Here is a 15,290-nt window from a genome sequence, read left to right on the forward strand (position 1 = left end):
CACATCCGGCCTCTCACGGAGGCTGAGACTGAAAACAGGCACACTGACCGCGCACTCGCTGTGCCAGGCGCTCTACACACGTGAATCTCGTGTCATCCTAACTAAAAATGCACTAGCTGGGTCCTGTTTTTCCCCTTTAAAGAGAAGGGAATTGAGCCACAGAGAGGTTAAGCACTTTGCGCAGGTCACACATGTGGTGCCAGCATTCAAATCCAGCAGTGCAATTCCCAGTCCTTGCCCGACCACTAAGCTGCCCTGCCCGAGGCTGACACAGGTGAGCACGCCACACCATGGAAGGGAGGGAAGCAGAGGCCTGCTCTCATCGTCTGAGACCCGAGTCACTGAGGCCAGAGCTACCCCTAGGCTTTCCAGTTATATGGGCCAAGAAATTCCCTTCTGCTCAAACCAAATATTGTTTGGGTTTCCTGTAAATTTAGACCAAAAAGTCCTAACTGGTAATACGTCACCCAGGTGGGTGGCAGGCATCACATCCCCTCTGTTACCCCAGCCTGCCAGGAGCCAGGGCACGGTCCTCCTCTCCTCCTTCTCCCCCTCCCTCACGTCCAACAGTCATCAAATCCTGAATCCCAAATATCGCTCGGATCTGACCCCTTCCTTTCTACCCTCGTCCAGGCCATAAGCATTTTTGCTGGTTTTTGACCACAGCCTCCCTGCTGTCTCTCTTTCTCCAGGCTGCTCCCGCCCCCAGACTTACCCCCCAGTTTCCTGAGATCTGGATCTCACCATATCACTGAAACCCCAGGGTAAATTCTACTCCTCTCCAGGTGCCACCACTCTGGTCTCATCTCCCTTCACACCTCTGCTTCTAGAGCACCCTGGCCCCACCCCTCTGCCCTCTCCCCTCTCCCTCCCACCGGTGAGTGCCCATTCAGTATGCAGCCTCCTATACAAGCTGGTCACTCTCTGCCCTTGGCTCTGTCGACGCTGGGCCCCTCTGATTGTCTATTTTAATTCAGTGTTGTGAGCAGCTCTTTGCTAGACTGTGAGCCCCTGGGGGCCAGGGGCTCTGTCTCATTTATCTCCTCATCCCCAGCCCTCCCCCCCCCAGCACGCCTGGCACAGAGCAGTCACTCAGTAAATACTAGGAACAGGGTGGGTGGGTCTACACCTCTTCTCTGGGGATGGTCAGGTTCAGGGAAAATAATACATCACATGGTAATTACAGTGTAGAAAGCCTTTTATCCACAGTCAAGCACATTACCTATTTGATCCTCACAATGACATTATTGCCTCCATTTTATGGATGAAGAGACTGAAAGTCAGGAAGGTTTACACTCTAGAATTCAGTGCACACACTGACAAAATCCACTCTCATTTCAAACCCCCTGGGCTCAGGCTGGACTCGGATCACACCCCAATGTACCCCCTGAATGAAACGGTACTGTTGCTCACAATGGCCACAGGGGGGCAGTCAAGTGCTGGCACGAGAGTCACTGTCTGCCTCACCTCCTGTTTGGATCTGGGCGTGGAGGGGAATAGCCACCACTGAGGAGAGACCAGGGAAGAGGGGCATGGCTGGGTTGCTATTTCAGTATCCGCCAGAAACAGTTCAAACTAGGGGGAGGGGAGTGGGGGTAGCGGGCAGTCACTAATGCCAAGAGTCAGGAGCTGGCAATACCCACCCAAGTTTGCATTACCGGCGTATTTAATAACCAGCCACAAGAAGTGATGGGGCATTGCTGGAGCACCCAAGACCTCCAAATGGGTGACACTGACCCACAGCCCTCAGCAGGGACAGGTCGCTGGCCTGTCAGACCATGACCACCCTGCACCGGAGACAGGACATGCTCATGTCCCCGGAGGCCTGGCGGGCAGGGAGCAAAGCCAGCATCTACTGTGCCGAGCATCCAGGGCGCATGGTCACTTCAGTGCCCAGGACACACGGCAATCACCCAGGGGCTTTCCTTCCCGCAGTGCTGACCTCCCAGACCCACGCCCAAGTACTTCAGGAGCAGAGCAGAGGCAGCAGCTGAGTGCAAGGGTTCCAGGTGGAGGTCTCGCCACACTCCAGGTTTCTCCCAGGCTGTCATCTGCAGCGTGCATGGATCAAAAGCAGCAGGAGCTCCCGTTGCAGTAGGCTGGAGGGAGAGCCCTCTGGGGGACAGACCAAGCAAGGCTCAGGAATCTGTAAGAGATAGCCACCCCATCGTTGCTGGAAAGGGAACTATGCTATGTGGAAGCCAAGGAATGAACTGGATAAATCCCCGACAGCCTTTTCCAGCTCACAGTGAAACTCAGGGGCTGGAGAAGTTAGGCAAGATCTCCACCCACTGTCACCCCAGCCTTTCCCCCAAGGACGACGGTGCAGGCTGACAGAGCCTGCTGGCGATCCAGATGCCCAGCCTCACTCCTGGCGCTCAGACCTGCACCCATTCCCCCACCTCTCACTCCAGCTGAAGCCTGCGAGATGGGGTGACAGCAGCACCTATTTCCCAATTTTCTAAATTCTTGTCCTTCCCCCTCAGTCTGACAGCCTTGACCAGGGTCAGAGTTCCATAGCAAACATCTGAGCATCTTCCCCCAGGAACATCGAGGTCCCCATCACACACCCCGCTCTCCAAGCACAGAGCTGAAGGGACAGCAGAGGCAGGAAGTTGGATGAAGAAAGCCTTTGCCTCCCCCCTTCCCCCACCCCCAGCCCTCCCTGGGTGTGAGCAGACACCACGATGGTGGGGGCACAGCCCTTCCCTCCGCCAAACCTCTCTATGCCCCCAACACCAGCCAGACTTGAACCCAAAGTCATCACCCTTGCCTCCCATCCTTCGGCTCTGACCACTGGGACTTTTTTCCATAGATGTACATTCCAGCTGACCCTCTAAGCCCACTCCCACCCTCAGGTTCAGGCCAGGAAAGCTGAGCCCAGCTGGCCGGGGGGCTGCAGCCAGCATCTGGAAGACTGTCGCCAGCAGCAAGAAGGTATCTAGCAAGGCCACTGGGGAAGTAGGGATAGGAGGGAGGCAGTAAGATGGGGGTTTGGGTTCCAGTCTCAGAAACCGTATGCCAAACGTGTGTGTGAAGGGTCATTCTTTCGGGGAGAGAGCAGCCATATTTTGCATCAGCATCTCAGAGTGGTGGGAAAGCTGGGAAGGGAGCCAGGCAGAGCAAGAGGGGCAACCTGAGGGGGCCCTCTCACTCAGGGGTGCCGCCCCCACGCCCTGAGCTGGGATCAGGAGGTCCAGGGTGGGTTCCAGCTGTCATTCCCTTGAGCATGTCACTTCCTCCTCTCTGAGCTTCCCCATTTGTAAAATGAAGGGTTCCCGGTGGACATGGAAACCCCTCGGTCCCAGCTGGAGAAGGAGAGGAGAGCACAGGGAGAGAGGGTGGAAAAGCTGCAGATGTACCAGCCACAGGGTGGATGACCCCGGACACCATATAGAGAGGGAGTGCCCACCCCTCCCCCAGGACACGGCAAAGGATGCGGGGAATGTCCACAGGCGGCCGCTGCCCTTGTGCCAGGAGCAGTCACACACACACACAGCCCTTGCTGCCCTGGACAGCCCTCTCTCCAGGGGGGGGTGCGGCGTCCTAGAGGTGAGAAGAGCACGGCTCAGCAGCCAGGGTGGCACGGCTGCCTGGATTAGCACCAAATCCCAGGCTGCTCCGTGCAGGGATCACAAGTCCTCAGCTTCACAGCTGCTTCACTGCACCCCTCCACCGTCCCCCTGCCCCTCACCAGCCCCCCTCACCTGCACTGGCTTCCTTCTCAGAGGGGAGCCAGGACCCTGCCTCTGCCCTTGGCAAGCAGGGGAGGGGCTAGAGAGTGGGAGGGACAAGGGAGGTGGGAGGCACCTCCAGTGAACAGACCCACTCACAGAAACCTCCCAGGAGCCCCTAGGCATGACGCTGAACAGAGGAGAGGGACAGTGAAGACGTCCCCCCCAACCCCTGTGGCTCTGCCGGAGGTGGCCTTCGCCTGGAATTACCTTGTCTTTAGGCCACCCAGGCCCCTTCCTCCAGATGGTTCCTGTCCTTGGAGAGGCAGAGGCAGGAGGGCCAGATGGAGCCCCCACAGCTGGGAATCCTCAGCCACAGCTTCCTGGAGCAACGCGCTCCTGAGGGCCCCCAGCTGTTAGGAACCTTGCCATCCACCCCACACACACCCACAAAGCTCCTTGCTCTGGGCCACATCCCTCTTCACAGCCTAAGCAGGGGCTAGAGGAGGGGGCCCCCGGGCACACCTCCCCATCCCCCAGGGTCATCCACACCCCTGGCTCTGCCCGAAAACATGACCCACACTCCCATCCCTGCCTCCAGAGGGGGGCCACAGCGAGGAATCTTACACCTCCTTCCAGGGACAAGGTTTCATGAAGGAGAGGAGGGAAGGAAGCAGGAGCCGGAGGCCTGGGTTGCCTGAGTTTCTGTGGCCATGTCTCTCCTCAGCCTCCCAGTGGAACGGGCAGCGCTGGGGCGCTACGGAGTTGGGCCTTGGTACCAGGTGGGGCTGGAACAAAGCGAGGGGCGGCGTGGGGACAGGGAAGAGCTCCAAGGCACACTGCTGCTCCTCCAGACCCCTCCTCTTTGATCCGCCCTGCCTCTCCCTCTCCCAGTTACACAGTGACCGGCTGCTCCAGAAAAAGGACGTGGGTGGGGGCGCCCCTGCAGGAGAGCGGGAGGGAAGAGGAGGGAGGGGCCGCCTCTGCCCGCAGATCCCGCACACCTGGGGGAGCGGCAGGCGCCACCCCTGGACTCCCAGGGCCGGGACCAGAGTCGCTGAGAGCTGGCTCTCCGGCTGCGCCCGGAGAGACCCCTCGACAGGGAGGTATCCGGCCCTCCTCCGCCCCACTCCCGCTGCGCGGCCGGCCCTCACCTGCGCGGGCGCGCGGGTCCCGGGGAAGCGCTCCGGGCAAGGGCCCGGGAGCCTCGCTCTGCAGCAGCCGTCGGGCCGCTCCCTGCAGTCGGGCGCCGAGACCGAGGGCCCCCCGGGGGCCGCGACCCTCGAGCGCAGCCGGGCGCCTACGAGTCGTCGTCGTCGCCTCCGCCGGTGCCGCCGGGCTCGGCCTCGCGGGACGCGCGCCGCTCGCGGGCCGGCGGCGCGGCCAGGCCCTGGGCGCGGAGCAGGAGGCCGCCGCCCAGGAACAGGACCCCGCAGAGCACGAGCAGCGACAGCACGCCCAGCACCGCCGCCTGCACGGCGCGCGGGCCCTCCGGGGGCTCCGGAGGCACCCCCGACTGGTTGCAGCAGGAGCTCAGCCAGGCGGCTCGGGCCGCGGCGCCCGCCTGCGAGCCGTTCATGCTCCAGCGCCGGCTGCCCAGATGTGCGCGGGACCGCCAGATGTGCGGGAGCCCGGGCCGGCGGCGGGCGGGCGGCTGCTCGGTGAGGGACCCGAGGGGCGGATCCCAGGCGCCCTGCGCCGCCACCCCTCACGCAGCGCGCTCAGGCCCTTCCTAGACAAAGGGCTCCTCCAGCGTGGACTAGGGGCCGGGGTATTCCTTCCCCTCCCAGGGCCCCACACACCCACGCATGCAAATCCGGCCCGTGCACCAGCCAGCCAAACCCAGCGCTCTCCTTCCTTCCTGGCAAAAGACGACTAAAGGTAGCACCTCCCTCAGAGCCCTGAGAAGATCCTCCAGACCCCATCCCAGGTGCAAGACGCGAGACAAGCAAGGGCCATCCCCATTCCTGGGCTTTCTATCCCTGGGCCAAAGCTCAATACTGCTAGGTGGCCCAGGCAGCTACCGGAGCAGGAGGGAAATGGGCAGCCTCAGGACGTGAGTGACACCTCCCCTTACTCATCCGTCATTCCCTTTGGAAGCCTCCTGGGGCTAGACAAGCAGGCCAGTGCCTCCTTGACTGCACAGCAGGGAGAGATGGAGGGGATGGGGATTTCAAGGCCTACCACGTTCCTTTGCTCAGGCCCGAGGTCAAGGAGAGCTATAGACCAGTGGGAAAGCACCGATTTGAGTCCCCAGGCCTCCTATCCTGACCCCAAGATCACTCCCCTACCTCTGGGAAATCACAATGCCAAGAGGGATGGAGATGTTACTGAACTGTCCAAGGAGGGGGAGCTCCCTACCAGCTGGATGTCCCACAGCCAAGCCAGGCTGGGAGAGGGGAGCAGAGTCTGGCTGCAGAAAAGCAGAAAGTCTGGGGAAGCTGGGATGGAGGGAAGACCCTCCTGCTCAGGTCTCCTGAAAACTCCTGTAGTAACCTTGAGCTCTCTTTTGAAAAACAAAGCCACTGCCAGCAAACACCTGCATCAGCCAACCCCTCAGAAGGGATCAGCTGATGGCCAGTTAGGAGGAAAAGAAGGTCCTCAGCAGGCCAGGTGGGGATCACACACCATCAAGGACTTGCTGGGAGCGGGCCCTCCCCATCCCCAAACCCCTGAGAACCTCCTGAGTTCTCCAATTCCCCGATGCCCCAGAGACGAAGGGTAGAACATCACAAAACCTGTCATGAAATACCACGTGGTCAAGGGCAGCTTGGAATGGGAAAAATGTGCAAACACTTCCTGGCCATCCTGGCTACCTATCTGCTCTAGGACCAAGGGCAAGATCCTGCCCCCTCCCCATTTCTCCCTTAGCACTCCTCCCTACACAGCCCACTGAGTCTGGTTAGAACTAGCCCAGATATAGCCAAAAAGCACTGTAAAATATGGAATAAATCAATGAAAAGCACACAATGGAGTTCACTGATTTTGAGTATCGTTGTGTAGAAATGTGTGTGAGTTACTAAAGCAATGTCCTAACAACCAGCGAGGGCCAGCCCAGCCTGGAAGAAGTGTCACCGGACACCAGTCTCAAACTGGCCAATCTCCAGAGAGAGAAACCCCAAATCAAATGAGCTTTCTGGTGCACGTGGGGGCCTTTGTGTGCTCTATGAAGACAGAGAAGATATTCTTTGGGGCTGTCATGAAGCAAGACCAGAAACTATAAAGGCCAGGGCTGTCATAGCTTCCTTAGGGAGGGACGAGAAATAGCACAGTCATGTCCAAAAGCAACAGATCCTGACCTGTGTCCTCATTCCTGCGACTGACCACGGTCACACCTGGCTGGGTAACACTTGCTTATGTGAAGGTCCAACAAAGTACAACATCAGTCAGTTTTAATCTATCTTTAATCCCATCCATGCACTCCCCTCATCTTGGAATAATGCCCTCAATACACACCTGTGTCCTCACAGGTCTGCCAGAAAGTGTTAACGTTTCAGAGCAGAACACAAGCCAAGGCAAGATGGCTCAACCCAAACGCCCATTCTCAGCTTTATTTACCATCCTAGCAGATGGCTCTTCTGTACAGTGGAGAAGGAAGGAGCACCCCCACCAGGGGTGCAGGGAGACAGTGTAGGCCAGACTTGACCGTCAGTGAAGGTTAACAGAATGACCAGATACTGGCAACCACAAAACAAGGAAGCCAGGGGGGGCCCTGCCAAGTCTCATCAAGGACCCGGCACAGGTTCCAGAGCCCCAGGGGCCTAACGGGACAATCCCAGAAGCCAAGGTCTGAGAGCCACCAAGGAGCACCCAAGGCCCCCGAGAGGCCTAGAGGGCAAGGGTGTCTTTGATAAGCCTGCGCATGGTGGTGGTGACCGAGGTGCCGAGGGCGTCGGTGATCTGGAAGGAGATCTTGTAGAGGTAGGGCTGCACGTCCCGCAAGCCGGTGTCAAACACGTTGTCCACCTCGGACTGTGTGGGCATCTTGGGCAGGTACTCATGCCGGTTCATCACCTCCACGATGCTGATGATCTTCTCGCAGAGCTTCTCGCCCACCTTCTCCCGGCAGATCTGCCGCTCCTGCTCTGTGGCCAGGGCCACCACGTGCACCTTGACCGTCCACACTTCCCAGGGGATGCACTCATCTGAAAAAGGCCAGCGAGACTTCTTCTTCTGATAGAATTCCAAGGACATCTGCCCCAGCCCGTCGCCACCGGAGTTGCGCAGCGCATCCTGGGGAAGGAAGGGTAACAGGTGAGCAGACCTCTAAGGAGCTCCCGCCCTGTGAGGGCCTTCTTCCTACGCCCCAGTGAATCACACTCTCCGAGCTTTACTAGCCTTTCAGGGAGGGGAAGGAAATGAGACCCAGAGAGGATCAAGGACTTGTGTGAAGTCACACAGCAAACTACCAGCCTAAAATTGAGTACTTCCAGCAAACCAGCAAAATCTGTCTCCTTGCCCAACGCCTCCAGCTTTGTTCAGAACTAGTGTTTTTAAGCACTTATTCGGGGCCAGGCACTTTACACACACAATGTCACCCCCTCATCTCAACAACTCTGTTAGGCAGGTATATTACCTCCATTTTATTGAGGCGAAGTGAGGCTCAGAGTCACTGCCCTATGTATGACGTTCGGCACAGTAACTCACCAAAAGTCACAGGCCAGAGACTGGCTGTGTTAGGGTTTGAAATCAGACCGCCTGGTTTCAAAATCCCTATTTTTCACCTTTACATGAAGGGCCCCCCTTCTCCTTCCACAACCCCACACCCTTCAGCCCCCATCCTTCAAAACGTTCTCCAAAATCACCTTCTCTCCAACATCTCCTCCTGAAGGAAACCCTATTTGCCTTCCCCACTGCCAGTGAAGCACAATCCTCCTATTTCATATACTCGACGACAACCTGAACTCACAGTCTCTAAAGAAAAGCAGGAGAAGGGACTAGAAAGCCCAACGACCCTTGATTAGATAGAAGGAAGCCAAGGAACAGAAGGGGGAGGGGAAGGACAGACCAGACCTGGCTGCTTCCCATCCTCCTCTGAGAAGCAAATGGGACCATCAGGTCCAATAATTCTGCCTCACCCCCACCTGGGAGGTGACCCCACATTCCTCCTCCTAGGGCAGCCAGGACTCTGAACACCTTTCCATCTGAGGTAGGGCCAACCCAGAGGGTAAGGACGCTTCCCTCAAGTTCTGAACTGCCCATGACTTATTCTCCTGTGAAGGAGAATAAGTCTCTCCTTCACAGACAAGCCAAGGCCCGTGACCTTGACTGACAGTAACAATGGCTGAAACTTCTGTAACGATTCATTTAATCCTCATAGTACATACACCCTATGAGGTGGGCACAATTATCTTCCCAATTTTACATACAGGGAAACCAAGGCCCAGAGGAGTGGAGTCACTTGCCCAAGGTCACACACGAGTCGGGTGGTAAAGCCTGGCTCCGGAGTCCGTGCTCTTAACCACTATGCTCTACATGCCTCTCACAGGCATGTGGAAGACCGAGGACCTACTACAGCTGCCTCCCTTGAAGGGGAACTGGGAAACTCTTACGAATTTCTGGGCTCGGAGGGTCCACGCCCTACAACAAGCACACAGGGCCCTGCACAGCACAGGGGCTCTCCAACCACTTGTGGAATGGAAGTCAGACAAACAACCCTCCTCCTCAGACCCCAGAGACAGTACCTTAAAGAAAAATTCCCTTTGTGACTTTAAAATTTAAAAAATACCTACTCCGGGCCGGCCCCGTGGCTTAGCGGTTAAGTGCGCGCGCTCCGCTACTGGCGGCCCGGGTTCGGATCCCGGGCGCGCACCAACGCACCGCTTCTCCGGCCATGCTGAGGCCGCGTCCCACATACAGCAACTAGAAGGATGTGCAACTATGACATACAACTATCTACTGGGGCTTTGGGGAAACAAAGAAAAGGAGGAGGATTGGCAATAGATGTTGGCTCAGAGCCAGTCTTCCTCAGCAAAAAGAGGAGGATTAGGATGGATGTTAGCTCAGGGCTGATCTTCCTCACAAAAAAAAAAAAAACACACACACCGCCATTCCCACCCTCTGAGGTGACCAACATTAGCAGGCTGGTGTGTCCCTTCCACCTGTTCCCACACCCACACAGGCACACACAAACACGGGCCATGCTGGCGTGTTTGGATGGTGATGGCCTGAGCCCAGCAATCCTCCCTCAGGGAGTTCAACGTGGGAAGGGTCCAGACTGGTGAAGGCCAAAGTGGAAGCAGAGGCCGAGAGAAGGTGCCAGTAGAGAGAGCTGTGGAGTCAGACAGAAGGTCAGGACCACGGGGGCAATGATCACCCTAGGGACCTGACCGCCAATGCTGCGAGGGCTTCCTGCTCTCCTTCCCTGGGTAGTTCTGTGAGGCCCCCACCTGCCTCCCCTACACAAGCTCCCCAGAGGAGCTCAGAACACGCCTGTTCCTTAGAACCTGAAAGAACCTGACACACACACCCAGGAAGGGTAAGCTGGTCCAACAGCAAGCCCAGGTGGAGGGGCACTGGAGGCCCGCCTGCCGCCCACGGAGCCACACCCCTACCTTGAATTCCCCGACAACCTTGCGCAGGGCGCGGTCCAGCTCCTCAGAAGAGACGCGCACGTAGGTAAAATCGATGAAGTCACAGTCGACATCCTGGGTGCCCACGGTGCCGATGGAGTAGGTGCCCTCCTTCTTGTAGTGGAACTTGCCTGTGCTGCGGTGCAGGAGCACGGTGTGCAGCACCGCCAGCATGGCCTCCTCCACCTGCCGCCCCTCCACCGACACCTCCAGCACCTCCGAGCGACAGTTCATCCTGCAGCCAGCCGCCCACCCCGAGTTGGGGGACAAGAGCAAAGACGGGGAGCTTCACCCCACCCAGGGGCCACCCTGCAAGAGAAGCCAGGTCAGAATGCGGACAGCTTCTGAGTGGTCTGCACGTTACCGGTGCAGGCCTTCCCTCCAGGCCGGCCCAGCCTCTGCCTCCACGGCTCTTCTCTGCATTTCAGCAGCACAGACCATCAGAGAGTCTAAGACTCTCGGGACCAGAACGGGGAGACCTTCAAAGTCACCAGTCCAATCCACTGGCCAAGCCTTGAATTCATCATGGTATTCAGTGCAGTTCACGGCCAAGGCCCACTGTGCAACCCCCGCCAGGCACTGGCCGCTCAAAGGCAAGCCCAGCCCCTGCCCTGGAGAAGCTGCCTGGATGGAGGAGAGACAGGCAGGTAAACAAGACTACAGGTGGGAGTGAGAAGAGGAGGAAGACTGGAGTCTGGCTTCCGGGGACCCCAAATGACCAAGTTAAGGCACTTGGCCTCTGTCCTGAGGGCAGTGAGGAGTCAACGCCCCACTGTGCCAAGACCAAATCTGTGCATCAGGAAGGTAACTCTGGCTGAGGAACAAAGAATAGCCCTTCACTATTTGGGTGCCACAAACTGCTCTGAGAAGCCAATGAACGCTAAGACCGGGCTTTAAAACCTGACCGAGGGCCGGCCCCATGGCTTAGCGGTTAAGTGCTCGCGCTCCGCTGCTGGCGGCCTGGGTTCGATCCCGGGCACGCAACGACATACCGCTTCTCCAGCCATGCTAAGGCCGCGTCCCACATACAGCAACTAGAAGGATGTGCAACTATGACGTACAACTATCTACTGGGGCTTTGGGGGAAAAAAAATAAATAAAATTATAAAAAATAAAAAAATACAAAAATAAAACCTGACCGACACAGGCACATATACACGAACCTCCAATGTTTCCAGGGCCATCCACAGACCGGGTAAAAACTTGCCGATTTAAGGCAGAAAGGCTGGGCAAGGAGTCCAGATGGAGGCCACGACAGTAGTGGCAGTTACAGAGGCAGCACATGGGATGGGGGGAGTGAAGTGCAGAATGGGGGTTTCCATGTCCAACAGTCTTGGCTGTGAATCCCAGCTCTCCTATATCTTGCTCTGTGACCTTAAATAAATCACTCAACCTCTCTGAGTCTGTTTTCTTATCTCTAAATTTTGATTGGCTTCCTGGAGAAGTGGAGCCTAGAATAGCACTGAGAATGAGGGAAGATCCTGGGCTTGGGGCGAAACTGAGGAGATATATGGTCTGTTTGAAGGTTTGTGGAAGAGATTAAGGATTAAGTAAAATAACACATGCAAAACATAGTAGAATAGCAGTTAAGAACGGTGACCATAAAGCCACACAGCCTGGGTTGCAACCCCAGCTCTGCCACCTGCTCCCTGGTGAGCTTGGGCAAGCTGCTTAACTTCTTTGTGCTCAGTTTCCCCAATCTATAAAAAGGGAATATTAACAGCTACCTTGAAAGGGTTGTCTCGAGGACTGGACGAGTTAGCATCTATAAAGCACTTAACATCGCACCTGGCAGGCTGTAAACAGTAAGCATTAGCTGCTGTAATTCATCATCATATTGTTATTGCCGAGATGACGCAAGGCCACATGAGAGCCCTGGTGGCGGGAGTGGGAAGGAAGGAACAGACCTGAGATCCAGAACTCGGGAAGTAACTGAATGTAAGCCCAGAGGGAGAGGAAACTGTCAAGTTTCTCAGCTGAGAGTGTTCAGCTCACAAACCTCCCTGACGGGGAATTCACTACCTCCCACAGCAGACCATTCCATCTCCAGGCAGCTCTGTCCAGTTACTCCTTCTCCTGAAGAAAGCTGTCTCTTTCTTCAAACCACTAGTCTTCGTTTTGATATCAGGAGCCACAACAAATAAGTCTCACTGCTTTTCTACAAATGAGCCTTTCAGATATACCCCTTCTAGAGACTAAAAGTCCCCAGTCCCCATAAACATGCCAGCTCGACATCACATCTTTTCTCCCCAGGGTCATGACAGCTCTAAGTGTATTCCAGTTTGTCTCCATCCCCCTGAAACAGCAGTGCTCAGCACTGAACTCAGGGCAGCCGTCTGTGGACTGCACACAGATCCAGCCAGCCCAGCCCCTCACCTGCCGGGTCTACCTGTACTAGACCATCTTTCCACAGGGGTTGCCTTGTCTTTCCCACTAGGCAAACAGTTCCCTCAAGGCACAGACTGTATCCTATTCATCACTGGAAACTCAGTACCTGGAACCTAGTACAAAGTAACTGCTCAATTCATCCTGACCCAGGATTTCCAGGTCCTTCCAAGGGCTGCTGGCCTGGTTTCTCCCACACGTAGTTCCAGGATGCACAGGGCTCTCTTGCTCATTCCTGTGCTCTAGTTTAACTCCATCCAGCAGTTTCCCATCTAGACACTCCCAGCTCTGGTCCAGCTCCCTTTTCTTTCCACAACTTCCCCCTCTTGCGTCCCCCACAAACATTCAAACAGACCATACATCTCACTTTCGCCCCAAGCCCAGGCTCTTCCCTCATTCTCAGTGGTATTCTAGGCTCCACTCCTCCAGGAAGCCAGTACCACCCAACCCCAGCCTCCTTCCCACCTTTGGTCTGTGATGAGCTTGTCTGTCCCCTCACGCTCACCCCCTCCCTCGCCTCCGCCCCCGCCCTGGGAAATCTCGGCCCTCTGGTCCCCGCAAGGCCCCGGTCTGCAGAGCACAGGGGCAGAGGCTGACCGACGCCTTCTCAGAGCCAGGCCGGAACCCAGGGCACCCCCATCCCCACCTTACGCGTACAGGCTGGAGCTCGGATGACTCAAGGTCGGACCATGCCCTTCGTCCTCCTCACGCCCAGGTACGACCTCCGCAGGTACGCCCCAACCTCCGCGCGGGCGACTGAGCGCAAGAGATGGGCTAAAAGCAAACAGAAAATGCTAGCTATTCGGCCCGGCAGCAAGAGACTCCGGCGGGAAGCAGGAAGGACTTCTCGCCCGGGTCCGGTTTCTCCCGCTGCCACGACCCGCGCACCTCCACTGTCCAGCGAGGGTCTCGGGGGCGGCGCCCCGCGTGCAGCCAGCCCGGGCTCGGGGTTCGAGGCGCGCCCTCCCTCCCGCCGGCCCGGGGAGCGCCCGCGCCTGCACAGGAGCCGGGGGCAGACCTGAGAGCAGTCCCCTACCTCCCGAACCCACGTCCACGGGGCACGCACGGCCCTCCCCGCGGGCGACAGACCACCACGGCGGGAGGCGGTGCCGGCACCGGAAGGCTCCGCCCCGCCCCTGCGGGCCAGCGGGTCCCACCTGCTCGCCGGCCTCCGGCGGGAGCGCGGACACGCGCGGCCGGGCCCTGACACCGCGGCCCCTGCCTAGGCCGTTTCACCTTCACACCAGCGGAAAGACAGAGTCATTTGCTGCTCCAGAATTTGTATGCTACCTTTTCCTTGGTCACGTCTCGGATTTTAAGATTTGACGGTGAGAAGGATCCCCCTCATCTGGACGAGTCCATTCCCTCCCACCACCGAGAATGTTGTTGTATTTCGGCTGGAACAACTCACTTCCGCCATAGAGACGAGAGGGAAGGAGAGGCCTGATGGGCTCTGTGCTGCCTCCCGAGGCGGAGAGGAGTCATCGGCGGCGAGCCAGCCTCTGAGACGGAGACGTGGACCCGAACTCTGGGCTCAGAGGCCGGAAAGGGACACCGATCCCCCAAGAAGAGGGGCATGCCATTTGGAGAGGTGCCCAGGCCATGTGCTGCGTGACGCTGAAGGATGGCAAAACTTCAGGTTGTCCAATATGCCTAATAGACAGGATCCCTGCAAAGATGATGGAGAAAGGGGCTTAACCTTACTCTGTTACCGTCATACAGGAGCAGTACTTGGTGCTCCGCCATGACCGATCTGGTGACAGTTCTTGTACGATTTGTAATTCTGCCATTGCCTACGTGTTCCTCTTGACGTAACTCATCCTTTCTGATTTCCTCCTCTATAAACGGGGAGCTGTTGTGAGGACAAGAGAGAATTCATATGAAAAACCCTTGTGGACTATAAAGTGTTATAGGAATCTGAGTGCATTTTTAGTGCTGTGTAACTTCCTGGGAGCACGTTTGGTTCTCCGTGTAGATTGTAACCCCAGGGCTGACAAAGGGTCGTCAGTTGCTGTGTTAATGCCCACGGAGCCTAGCACGCCCCCAACCCCAACAGGAGGCACTCCTGAGCTGTTTACTTAGGGATTAAGATGCTCATTTTCCTTCCATACACTTTCTCTCCCAAAATAATAATAGTTAACATTTATTGAGTGAAAAGGAAAGGGCATGATTCTAATTGCTTTATATATCAATTAATTTAATCCCGATACCAATCACTCCTACAAGGTAGATAAAGGAATTGACACTGGAAGAGGTTAAGTAACTTGCCCAAGGTCACTCAGTAAGTGGCGGAGGCTGGGGTTCAAGTGCAGGCTTCCTTACCACTATGGAAGTTCTCTTTCTGGATTCTCCACCCTGACCCCTCAGGCACTACCTTATGCAATACTCCCCACCCGACACCTGCTCTCATGCCTGGATAAGTGGTGTTTGCCAACTTTCTGCTCTGGCTGATTTCAGTCTACAGGACATCACTGAATGCAGAGTCCGGAGTGAATGAAGGGTGACATTTTGATCATCAGACGTACAATGGGCTCTCGAGTACCAACTGGCTCCAGCACACCACTGTCACCTACCCACCCTTTAGGCTTCCCCTCTCCCACCCAGCTCTTCCAAACCCCCCTATTGAACCCCCTCTTCCAACTGGCCTCCTCTCCCCATC

At 56.9% G+C, this 15,290-nt stretch overlaps 2 protein-coding genes and 1 pseudogene across 7 annotated transcripts; 1 reads left to right on the top strand and 2 right to left on the bottom strand.

Annotated features, from left to right (window-relative positions):
* Positions 1-1,083: 1,083 nt before the first annotated feature.
* On the bottom strand, positions 1,084-5,713 carry SMIM41 (small integral membrane protein 41). 2 transcript variants are annotated; one of them, XM_087441963.1, is made up of 4 exons: positions 4,829-5,713; positions 4,302-4,462; positions 3,945-4,073; positions 1,084-2,146 (listed from the first exon to the last, which is right to left on the bottom strand). In XM_087441963.1, the coding sequence occupies exon 1, from the start codon at positions 5,251-5,253 to the stop codon at positions 4,975-4,977; it is 279 nt and encodes a 92-aa protein (XP_087298089.1). In that variant the 5' UTR covers positions 5,254-5,713; the 3' UTR covers positions 1,084-2,146; positions 3,945-4,073; positions 4,302-4,462; positions 4,829-4,974. The 2 variants fall into 2 exon arrangements, with proteins under 2 accessions (XP_087298089.1, XP_087298090.1); XM_087441964.1 differs by lacking the exons at positions 3,945-4,073; positions 4,302-4,462.
* Positions 5,714-7,195: 1,482 nt separating this feature from the next.
* Positions 7,196-14,026, bottom strand: ATG101 (autophagy related 101). Of its 5 annotated transcripts, none has more exons than XM_087442360.1 (4): positions 13,922-14,026; positions 13,278-13,405; positions 10,229-10,555; positions 7,196-7,907 (listed from the first exon to the last, which is right to left on the bottom strand). In XM_087442360.1, the coding sequence occupies exons 3-4, from the start codon at positions 10,478-10,480 to the stop codon at positions 7,503-7,505; spliced, it is 657 nt and encodes a 218-aa protein (XP_087298486.1). In that variant the 5' UTR covers positions 10,481-10,555; positions 13,278-13,405; positions 13,922-14,026; the 3' UTR covers positions 7,196-7,502. The 5 variants fall into 5 exon arrangements, with proteins under 5 accessions (XP_087298486.1, XP_087298487.1, XP_014641966.1 ...); XM_087442361.1 differs by lacking the exon at positions 13,922-14,026 and adding an exon at positions 13,668-13,761 and having other exon boundaries at positions 13,289-13,405; XM_014786480.2 differs by lacking the exon at positions 13,922-14,026 and adding an exon at positions 13,668-13,761 and having other exon boundaries at positions 13,283-13,405.
* Positions 12,098-13,838, top strand: LOC147914730 (uncharacterized; annotated as a pseudogene).
* Positions 14,027-15,290: the final 1,264 nt, after the last annotated feature.

The sequence above is a fragment of the Ceratotherium simum genome, chromosome 17, assembly GCF_057802395.1.
Source record: "Ceratotherium simum simum isolate JZ-2026a chromosome 17, ASM5780239v1, whole genome shotgun sequence".
Classification (NCBI taxonomy): Eukaryota; Metazoa; Chordata; class Mammalia; order Perissodactyla; family Rhinocerotidae; genus Ceratotherium; species Ceratotherium simum.